This window comes from Rana temporaria, chromosome 4 (genome assembly GCF_905171775.1).
Source record: "Rana temporaria chromosome 4, aRanTem1.1, whole genome shotgun sequence".
NCBI classification, from domain to species: Eukaryota; Metazoa; Chordata; class Amphibia; order Anura; family Ranidae; genus Rana; species Rana temporaria.
The window spans coordinates 237,021,808-237,034,062 of NC_053492.1; the positions used below are offsets into that span (position 1 = coordinate 237,021,808).

General features: G+C 42.4%; 1 protein-coding gene across 1 annotated transcript in view; it reads left to right on the forward strand.

Annotated features, from left to right (window-relative positions):
- Positions 1-12,255, forward strand: part of DOP1A (DOP1 leucine zipper like protein A) — a 109,003-nt gene that overhangs the window by 7,022 nt on the left and 89,726 nt on the right. The window contains exon 2 of the mRNA XM_040350015.1: positions 2,387-2,572. Within this exon, the coding sequence (XP_040205949.1) occupies positions 2,435-2,572 (138 nt within the window). The 5' untranslated portion in view covers positions 2,387-2,434. The remainder of the gene's footprint in view (positions 1-2,386; positions 2,573-12,255) is intronic.

Genomic DNA, 12,255 nt, shown 5'->3' on the forward strand with positions numbered 1-12,255 from the left:
GTGATTGGCCAGAGCTGTGATGACGTCACTCACAAGTGGGAGCCGCTGTTCACGGCACAGGCTCGGAAAGGAATAGCCCATGTGGGCTATTCATTCAGAGCACATGCACCAACGATGTCACTGGCTGCATGCACTGGAAATATCTCCTACTAAGGAAGTTTAGGAAATATTTTCAATACCTATAGGTAAGCCTTATTATAGGCTTACCTATAGGTAAAACTTTGCAGAGGAAGTTTGCTTCCTCTTTAATACAACATTTCCCCAATTCTTGTTAAACAAGTGCTGAGACCAGCAGAGCTGTAAAAAAAAAAAACTCAGCCGGCAAATGTTTATCAACGGCAATAAAGAGAAACAATATATCTATTTCTTCTTTTACATCTAAGGGACGCTAGCGGCCAAAAAAGGGTTAAAGCTGCAGCAGCGCTTTGCTGGCCATTCATTTCAATGGGCAGGAGCGGTGTATACATTCACTGCTCCAAAGTTGCTACTTGCAAGAGTTTTTTTTAACGTCCTGCCAGTGCATTGCCTCACTGTGAATGCCCTTGGGCTTTCACACTGAGACTGCAGGGGAGCTGTTTTTCAGGCGATTTACAGGCGCTATTTTTAGCCCAAAAGCGCCTGAAAAACGCCCCAGTGTGAAAGGGGTTTTAAAGACTAAGCTGGCTAACTACACCATAGCTGGCCGACAACATTGCTAGCTTGATAATCAGCACTTGTCTCTGCTCCAAGCACTCGCATGTGATAAGGGGTGGCTTGTCAGCCTCCTATTCCCCTGCATTCCTTTTGCTGCCGCTTGTCACAAGCAAATGCTTGAAGCTGAGACAAGCGCTGGTTACCAAGAAGCAATCTCCCTGCTAGCCATTTTGTCAGGCAGCTGTGCAGGGAGAGGGGGCACCCTGTTCGACCCCTTAGCGAAGCTTTAAAGCACCTAGGAACACGGGACATGGGCCTATATGTACTTTGTACCCTGGGGGGACAGAACCATATACACCATAACTTGCCTTGAAAAAGTATTCATACCCCAAATTTTCCAAATTTTGTCATGTTACAACCAAAAAACGTAAATTAATTTTATGTGGTAGACCAACACAAAGTGGCATGTAATTGTGAAGTGGAAGGAAAATGATAAATGGTTTTCATTTTTTTTACAAATCAATATATTAAAATTGTGATGTGCATTTGTATTCAGTCAATACTTTGTAGAACCACCTTTCATTGCAATTACAGCTGCAAGTCTTTTTGAGGATGTCTCTACCAGATTTGCACATTTAGAGAGTGACCATTTTGCCCATTCTTCTTTGCATAATAGTTCAAGCCCTGTCAGATTAGATGGAGAGTGTCTGTGAACAGCAATTTTCAAGTCTTGCCACAGATTCTCAATTAGATTTAGGTCTGGACTTTTACTGGACCATTCTAACACATGAATATGCTTTGATCTAAACCTCTCCATTGTAGCTCTGGCTGTGTGTTTAGGGTTGTTTGTCCTGCTGGAAGGTGAACCTCAGCCCCAGTCTCAAGTCTTTTGCAGACTAACAGGTTTTCTTCTAAGATTGCCCTGTATTTGGCTCCATCCATCTTCAACTCCATCAACTCTGACCAGCTTCCCTGTCCCTGCTGAAGAAAAGCATCTCCACAACATGATGCTGCCACCACCATGTTTTACGGTGGGGATGGTGTGTTCAGGGTGATGTGAAGTATTTTCCACCACACATAACGTTTTGCTTTTAGGCCAAAAAGTTCAAATTTTATCTCATCTGACCAGAGCACCTTCTTCCACGTTTGCTGTGTCCCCCACATGGCTTCTCGCAAACTGCAAACGGGACTTTCTTTCAACAATGGCTTTCTTCCTGCCATAAAGGCTAAATTTGCGGAGTGCACGACTAATAGTTGTCCTGTGGACATATTCTCCCACGTGAGGTGTTGATCTCTGCAGCTCCTTCAGAGTTACCATTGGCTTAGCTGCTTCTCTGATTAATGTTCTCCTTGCCCGGCCTGTCAGTTTAGGTGGACGGACATGTGGTTTGCTGTTGTGTCATACTCTTTCCATTTTTGGATGATGGAACAGTGCTCCGTGAGATGTTCAATGTTTGGGATATCGGAGTAAAGGGGGCTGAATACAAATGCACGCCACACTTTTCACATATTTTAATTGTAAAAAATTTGCAAAACCATTAATAATTTTCCTTCCACTTCACAATTATTTGCCACTTTGTGTTGGTCTATCGCATATAATGCCAAAAAAATACATTTACGTTTTTGGTTGTAACATGACACAGTGTGTAAAATTAAAGAGGGTATGAATACTTTTTCAAGGCACTGTATAAGTTCTATATTGGGGATGTTTTTTTTTTTTCTCCTGCTCAGACCTATGTTGTTGTTGTTGCAGGTGATGGTTTGAGAATAGAGCTGGTCTCTAGTGGGACGTGGAGGGAGAATGAACACTGAAGAAGTGGAGTTACTAAGTGACTCCAAATACAGGAATTATGTGGCTGCTGTGGACAAGGCGTTGAAGAATTTTGAGTACTCCAGCGAATGGGCTGACTTGATATCTGCGCTTGGGAAACTCAACAAGGTAAGAGTCATTTATTTGCAAATAATAATTAGGGTTGCAACGATACCAGTTCTCATACAAATGCTCTGGTACCCAAAACCAATAGCTTTGCAGTGCGACTTGAGCCAATAACAAATGAATAGGCTCCAATTGCACTGCAAAGAATTGTATACGAATTGAGTGCGATTCCTACCTGAATCGATTCTTTGCAGTGCAATTTGATCCCATTTATTTTGTAAGGGCTTAAACCGCAAAGGTGTCAGTGTTTGGTACTGAACAGTAAATAGTTGTTAAATGATGAAAATGCTGGAGAGCAAACTCAAATCAGTACTGGTAACACCCTTATCACTTTTATAGTACATTTGAATGACTATATTCTATTTTATTAGTTCTCATCAGTATATAATTTACTTGCATCGTTTTATCTGCGCTACAACTTTACCTTTTGTTCCTCCTGCACCTGAAAATGCTTACTCTGATTTACCTCACACTGCATTAGAAGCTACCAGCACTTCAGCCCACTGTACTTCCTGGTTGGAGAATAACCAGCATCATCTTCCTCCCTAGACTTACTGTTCATGACCTTCCACTTTCATTCATTGGGTTTCCATCATGGAAGCACAGCATAACATGTGAGCATTACTTCCAGCAGTCTCCATGCAAAATCAGCATGCCTAGGGACACCCACTCCTCCAGACTGACATCTACCCTTCAAGGCATTTTGATATTTGCTAACTTCTTCCAAAAAGTCAGACCACTGCTTGAATTAGGGCTTGAAAGATGTTGAGAGTCAGAGCCATGTGATGCTTTTATAAAGCTATGTACAGCACCCTGCCATCCCCAACCGCAGCCATGGTCTGCTTGCATTGCATAGAGAAACATAGAAACCTAGTGATGAGGTCACTAGGGTCTAAAATAAGGTGTGTAAAGCAAGTGTAGGTGTTCGAGATTGGATACTACTGTCTTATTTTGTTTATTATTTTTAAATGAAAAAATAAATGTTAGGCTGGGTTCACATGGGGCAGATCTGTTGGATGGACTCCGATAGCTCAGTGGGGGATCGCTCCGTTGATCTCCGCTGAGCCTGTCTCTGTCTCCGCTTACTGTGCAGGGATGGACCTGTCGGAGCCCCACTGTTCTCTATTGGGGGATTGGATGAAAAGAACAACCTGTCCGTTTTCATGCAATCTTATCCGGTGGACAGATGGCGAATGTAACATCTGTTCTGAGCGGATCTTGTCGCATCAGATGGCAGGCGGATGTCAGTGGACACATATCTGCTGACATCCGCCTGCCCATAAAAGTCAATGGGTGGCCTGCTCAAAAACGCACAGGCGGATCCGAGTGGTCCAATCATGTGAAAGGGGCCTTGTACTCACTTCCTCTTTGCAGTGGTTTTGCACAGAGCAGCCCAGATCTTTCTCTTCTCGGGGGGCCCTCACTGGCACTTCAAGCCCCTCCCCCCTGCCAAGTGCCCCCACAGCAAGTAGTTTGCTATGGGGGCACCTGAGCAAAGCCGCTGCTCTGTGTATTCATTCAAGCAAGGAGCCTCGACCCTGCCCGGCCCAGGCCCCCCTTTCTTTTTTCGGCTCACTTGCTTTGACAGCAGCGGGAGCCAATAAGGAGGGAGAGTCCCGGCTAGCCGAGTCTCTTGTAGAACATCGCTGGATCAGAGGAGGCTCAGGTAAGTATTGGGGGGGCTGAGGGGGGCTGCTAGACACAGAATAGTGCATAGAATGCACTAAAATAAAAAAAACTTCCGACTTTACAACAACTTTAAAAAATAAACGTGTTGATGCGAGGGAGCTGAAAGAAACATGGAAGGCAACATATAAGCAGATTAAACTTAAAAATGTTCCCTTCCCCCTCCTATGCGGTCTAACCTGTTTTAAATAAAGATACTTATTTTTACTCTGCTCTGGTGAGGGCTCAGTCACGTGATCCGAAGCTCCGACTCTCCTGTGTGAGTCAGCAGGGGGAAAGGAGAGAGCGCCGACAGTGGCTGGAACATGGGAGCCTATGAGTTCCCAGAATTCCCAGCTCCCAGCTGGTGTCGAGCATTTCATGCTCTCCGTGTAGCCCCCACTCATTGACACAGGGAATCGTGACCAGACATCTTTTTTTATATTTAAGTGGATCTAGCCAAAAACATGCATAAAACACAGGGCGACTAACTACTGTGAATGCAAATATTTGAGTGTACCAACATCCCGATAATATGGAAATGGAGATTAGTCTGGACTATTAGAATGGACTTTGGACAGTACAAGTGATAAATGTAAAAAATCTATAAATATTTATTCATAAAAAAAAAGTATATGAAAGAGAATATACAAATTTTCGTGAAAACAGTACAACATTGGCATATTAACTCAGTACATATTATAAAGAGTATTACAAAAAAGCTTATACTTTTGCAAATATACTCATGACATGAGATCATATAGCACAGAAGGGTGTATGTAAACTTTTAATCTTTGAAACTGAGTTTGGTATGCAGAATGGTAAGTCTTGCTTTTACTCTCGACATGTTTCGCGTACAGGACGCTTCATCAGGAGTATAGAGGTAGGTTAAACAGATCTCTGCACAGGTTTGTGGAGCAGACCGTTAATGATAGAGTATGGTATATACAGCGTTGTTGCCTAAACAGCTTTTAGGGCATGTATTAGGTCCTTTAAAACACTGTTGTAAATAGCGGTAAAAAACAATGGCTGAAGCACGTTTGATTGGAGGGTAGTAGAAAGTAGGCAAGCGGCTATCCCAACCAGGGTCCCTAAATAGTGTCCCAAGAGCTGATGTGTCTCCAAATGTTGGAAAAGTTGGACATCAGGGGGGAGAGATGGTAGGGTAAAAGGTGGTAGCCCCAGCAAAGCATAGGAGGTAATACGATGACTAATGCAATGTTAATCTTGATGTCCGGGGAGCAGGTATACAGCCGGGACCAGTAGGGAGCATGGAGGGGATATTGTGTCCACGTTGCGCTCACACGTGCAGGCATACTCTATCATTAACGGTCTGCTCCACAAACCTGTGCGGAGACCTGATTAACCTACCACTATGCTCCTGATGAAGCGTCCTGTATGCGAAACATGTCGAGAGTAAAAGCAAGACTTACCATTCTGCATACCAAACTCAAGGATTAAAAGTTTACATACACCAGGGATCGACAAATCCCGGGCGCCAGGTCGCCATGGCGACTAGAAATAGTGTCCTGGCAACTTGGCTTGGAAGGTGGGCAAAAAAAAAAAACATTTTTTTTGTGAGCTGGTGCCATCTGGTGGTGAGCCGTTGGTATTACAAGTTATTACCACCAGATGTGAGCTGGCACCATCTGGTGGTGGCCGTTGGTATTACAAGTTAAGCATTACAAGTTAAACAGCAATTCTAATGTCATTTTTCCACTATTTTCACTGCCATCTTCTTCCCTCTAAGTAGAACCCCCAAACATTATATATATTTTTTATCCTAACACCCTAGAGAATAAAATGGCGATCGTTGCAATACTTTCTGTCACGCCGTATTTGCGCAGCGGTCTTACAAGCGCACTTTTTTGGGAAAAAATTACCCTTTTTTTTATTAAAAAATAAGACAACAGAAAAGTTATCCCCATTTTTTTTAATATTATGAAAGATAATGTTACGCCGAGTAAATTCATACCCAACATGTCACGATTCAAAATTGCGTTTGTACATCGTTTACATATGCGGGCGCTGCTCACGTATGTGTTCGCTTCTGCGCGCCAGCTCATCGGGACGGGGTGCGTTTTCTGGCTCCTAACTTTTTTAGCTGGCTCCTAGATTCCAAGCAAATTTGTCAACCCCTGACATACACCCTTCTGTGCTATATGACCTCATGTCATGAGTATATTTGCATAAGTATAAGCTTTTTTGTAATATTCTTTATAATATGTACTGAGTTAATATGCCGATGTTGTACTGTTTTCACGAAAATTTGTATATTCTCTTTCATATACTTTTTTTTATAAATAAATATTTATAGATTTTTTACATTTATCACTTGTACCGTCCAAAGTCCATTCTAATAGTCCAGACTAATCTCCATTTCCATTTTTTTTTATATGTTGGGCAGTACAGGTAGCATGAGGGGGAGGAGACATTTTTGTATTGTCCAATCTTTAATGGGCTGCCGGCAGTAGTCCATCCACGCAATGTGTGACATCATCCCACCACTAATAGGCGGGTCGTCACCCGGCAGGGGGCCGAGATTGCCTGTGCAGCCAGTACCTCACCGCCACTGATTTGGCTGGTGGCACCCCTCCCCTCTTTTCCAATCTACTCTTTATAAACCTAGGGGTATGGCAGGCTATGCACTTGCTGAAAATTACTCCAGGTGAATGCTGGGCCATATTTTTATCATCATGCACGTCTGGAACGCTGATTTGTTTAGTCAAACCTGTGGGATGCTCTGCATTGGTCATATGACACTCATGGCTATCCGGTTGTGTCTTTTGTTTTAGGCGATTGGGATACTCATTGCAGAGCATCTGGTTATTCATATTTTTAGCAGTGCTTGGGTGCAATATTTCCGGCACCCCATTAAAGATTGGACAATATATATTCCATATACTAGGGAATTGTAGGTCCCTTTATTTATATACATAAGGAAATTATTCTGGATGGCTGCACTTCCAAAAATCCTTTTATTGAAGCTTCATATGACAAGTGGTTGACAGATGGAGCAGGGGACAACCACTTGTCATATGATATGAAGCTTTAATAAAAGGATTTTTGTGCAGCCGTCCGGAATAATTTCCTTATGTTAGACAGCATGCAAGCTGGGTATTAACCAGAGACTCACTCGCCTGGAGTTGCTTTTCTTGTTTCTTTATATACATCTTGACCTTTTTATTTATTTTTTATAATTAAATTTCTGCGGTATTCGCATATGCTAAAATAGCCGGTACACTTTCTTGGATGTTTTTATATTTGTGTACTAATAAAGATTAAATATCTTTATACATTATGGTCTAAAATGCTATAGCTTCCCACTTTTGTTGCCGCTAGAATCCCCATTATGAGGGTTCTTTATGTAGATGTATGTGTAGGGATGTTGGTAACTACTAAGCTCACTGCTTGAATAGTTACAATTTTTTTACTGGAGGTCTGCCCAAAAAAATAATAATTAAAAACCAGCAGCTACACATACTGCAGCTGCTGGTTTTTAATAATCGGACACTTGCCTGTCCTGGAGGCCAGCAATGTCGGCACCTGCAGCTGATGTTGACATCAGCTGTCGGGTGCTGCCGCCGCCATTGCTGGTAAGGGAACCCGACAGTGTAGCCTTTCGGCTTCACGCCGGGAACCCTACTGACCGGCGGCCAGGGTAGGAGGAGGGTACCCCAAGCTGACATCACGGGCAGCGGCCCGGACTCAAAAATAAGTATGTCATCCCCCCTCCCGAAAGGCTGCAATTGTGGCATTGGAGGGGGAGGAATAAGTTGAGCAGAAGTTCCACTTTTTGTGGAACTCTACTTTAAATACACTGTCATATTCTAACCTGTGCAGTACATCTAGAGTGATCCATGTTTGGGACTTCACTGATTGATATTAACCACTTGCTTACTGAGCACATAAACCCCCTTCGTTCCCAGGCGAAATTTCAGCTTCCGGCACTGCGTCGCTTTAACTGACAATTGCGCGGTCGTGCGACGTGACTCCCGAACAAAATTGGCGTCCTTTTTTCCCCACAAATAGAGCTTTATTTTGGTGGTATTTGATCACCTCTGCGGTTTTTATTTTTTGCGCTATAAACAAAAAAAGAGCGACAATTTTAAAAAATATTTTTTTTTTTACTTGTTGCTATAATAAATATCCCAATTTTTTTTTTAAAAAAAATATTTATTTTCTCAGTTAAGGCCGATACGTATTTTTCGACGTATTTTTGTAAAAAAAAATAAAAAATCGCAATAAGCGACTGGTTTGCGCAAAAGTTATAGTGCCTACGAAATGGGGGATAGATTTTTTTTTTTTTTTTTTTACTAGTAATGGCGGCGATTTGCGATTTTTTTTTTTTTTTTTTGTCAGGGCTGCGATATTGCGACGGACGTATCGGACACTTTTGACACAATTTTGAGACCATTCACATTTATACAGCGATCAGTGCTATAAAAATGCACTAATTACTGTATAAATGTGACTGGCAGTGAAGGGGTTAACACTAGGGGGTGAGGAAGGGGTTAAATGTATTCCCTACATTGTGTTCTTACTGTGTGGGGGGTGACTGGGGGAGGTGACCGATGCTGTGTCCCTATGTAAAGGGACACAGATCGGTCTCCTCTCTCCCTCACAGCACGTGGAGCTCTGTGTTTACACACAGAGCTCCACGTCCTGCTGTGTTCCCGACGATCGCGAGTGTCTGGCGGACATCGCGGCCGCCAGGCACTCGCATCGGCTCCCGAGCGATGCGCCGGGCACGTTGTTTCCCCGCTGCGCGCCCCCAGCGGCGCGCACAGGGAACAACAACAGCAGGACGTCTATGGACGTCCACCCGGCACTTGAGAGCCGCGCTGTGGACGTCTTTCGACCATATCGCGGATCTCAAGTGGTTAAAAAAAAATAAAAAATTTGGGATGAAGTTTTGTAAACCCTTTTTAAGCTGGGTTATTCCTAAAAAAACATACCAACCTGCCCAGAGAGAATCGAGCATTGTAAATCTGTGATCTGCTATCTGCAGCTACAAGTCACAAACGATCATCTTCCTTTGTGACATCATGGTGGAAAGGTGTCTCAGCGAGCCACTGAGACAGCCACTCCCTGCCTCTCCACAGATAAGCCCTCCAATGAGCGTGGAGGAGCAGAGCGGGAGAGATGCTGATTGACAGACAGCATCTCTACGCTCGGGGAGGGGAGAGAACCGAGCCATCGGCGGTGTTCGATCGCTCGGTTCTCAATGTAGAGGCACCGGGGGACAGATGCATCATCGGACCGATGCTGTATCCACCTAGGAAAGTACTGTATGATTATGGGATAACATTTTTTTCACATACTTCTCTTTAAAAAGAAATCCCATACTTCTTTTTTTAAATAAAAGAAAAAAAATGGCCATTTTTTTTTATTATGGAGGTGGGGGGGGATTCCACTTGGATAAAGGTTATCATTGAAGTAAAGGTCCACTTTAAACACTTCTTTCTTAGTGATGGTTTTATGTGAAATGTTGCAGAACTGCATATGCTTTGGTATGTTGTCAGGGGACTGGTGTATTTTAACCCACATCAAAATGTTATTTAAATCATACAGGTTTTAATATATTTCATATATACATGTAGGATTTTTATAGATCTGTTTACTTGGCTTTTGGCTTTTTATTATGTCTAGCACCCGGTCAGACTCCCACAGGTTTAATTTTCCACAGCCTGCCCTTTATTTGGAACAATGCAAAGTCATCAGTTCTATCGATCAGCTTCTTCCCATGGGTGAACCTGTACTCTACATCATTAAAATAACTCTAGTCAGGTTTTCAGCCTAATATAGCATAAGAATTGTATTTTATTTTTTTTGTCTGAAAAGATGCCAGATCAGGAGGTGAATGAGTTATTGTAATAGGGGAGAGACGAGCCGAGCATGAATTAAAATGTTTATTTTCTATAACTTTACTGTTGCATACTGTATAAATGCAGACATGCCTTAGATATCTGTGCATAATACCTTGACTTGTGCCAATCAGCTGTTTCCTATTCACCACAATGATTGGAGAAATTGGGAATTATGAAAGAAAGATATGGCCAATAAGAAAAGATGAGCCAATTTTCACTTTGCAAAGTAGATTTTCACTAAACTTAATTGACGCCATCCTGACTTCAATCATCTAATCGTATGTGAACAAAAATCTGTTTGGCTGTGTTTTTTTTTTTTTTTTTTTTAATAAAGTGATTGTAAAGGAGAATTTTTTATTATTTTTTTGCTTAAAATAACACACATGTCCTACTTGCCTATTCTGTGCAATAATTTTCCAGAGAGCAGCCCTGATCCTCCTCTTCTGCCCCCCAGAACTCTTGGATCCTTCTCCCTTCTGAGTGCCCCCATAGCAAACCACTTGCTAAGAGGGCACTCATGCGCTCATGATCCCTAGCCATGCTCTGTGCCTCCATTGACACAAACAGCGCAGCTCAGCCCTGCTCCCTCTTCGCAGGCTGTGATTGGCAATAGCAGGAGCCAATGGCTCTCGCTGCTGCCTCCATGGACACTGAGGAGGGAGAGAAAGAGAGGAGAGAGACGATGTTCTTGAGCACAGCGCTGGATCGAGATGGGGCTCAGGTAAGTATAAGGGGAGCTGGGGGGGTGGAGATGAACACAGAAGGTTATTTACCTTAATGCAGAGAATGCATTCAGGTAAGAAAACTGCACTTAGAACCACTTTAAGTATTGTAAACCCTTACATACAGTGGGTATAAAAAGATACTTTAAAATAATCTCCTTTTTGTTGCTTTGCAGCCTGAAATGAAGACAGACAGTTTTTGTTTTTCCAGCTGTATTTACTAGTGCAAATTATAACATTTATGTGAAAGATAGGACACCAACATGCCAGGAAATTAAAAAAATTATAAAAAAAAACTGAATCACTGAGTTGGAAAAAAGGATCACCCCATGTCAGTATTTTGTTGAACCACCTATTGATTTAATTAAAGTCTTTAGTCTGTTGGGATATGTCTATATTAGATTTGCAGAACTGCTCAAGTTCATTAAATTTGATTGTCACCATTTGTGGACTGCAGTCTTTAAGTCATTCCACAGATTTTCAATGGGGTTTGAGTCTGGGCTCTGACTAGGCCATGCAAGGACATTCACCCTTTTCATCTTCAACCACTGTGTGGTATTTTTTGCTATTGTTGCTTTTTATGGTCAGATGAGACTAAAATTATTAGGCCTCAACACCAAACGATATGTCTACTGAAAATCCAATACAGCTCACATGTAAAAATATACACGGTAACACTTGAATGCATACTGTAGATGTACTCCTTTCTGCCATATTATATTTACTAGTAAATGTGTGGAACCAGTATTGGTCCTTCATTTCTGCTGCAGGAAATGGGCTATAGATCCTGCCAGCGGATAGAAATTTATATGGAATAGCCAGTCATACATGAATAATGACAGGTTCTACAAGCCAATTGCTGCATGAAATATCATGGACTGGCTCTTTTATTTGGTATGAACAAATGTCTGGATGGCCGCACTCCAGCTATTTTCTTTACTGTAAGAAACACACAGAACAGGCTTTGGTGAGTGAGTGTATGTAAATGTTTTTGTGATTGTGTATATCGTATGGAGTATAGCAGTGGAGCTATGGATATACAGTATGTGTACAGTATGAAAGTTCACAAAGATCGGCCATAACAATATGACCACCCACCTAATATTGAGAAGGTTCCCGCTTTTGCTGCCAGAACAGCCCTGACCTGGCAAGGCACGAATGGCAGGACCCAAGATTTCCCAGCAGAGGATTGCCCAAAGCACCTTCTCATACTGCATCCTGGCACTATCTCTTCCCCAGACAAGCGACACACATGCCATTCATGTGATGTAAAAAACATAAATAAAAAAAACATGATTCATTAGACCAGGCCTCCTTCTTTCATTGCTCTGTGATCCAATTTTGATACTCATGTGCCCATTGTAGGCACTTTTGGGTGTGGACATGGATCAGCATCTGTGGCTACATAGCCCCATACACAACAAATTGT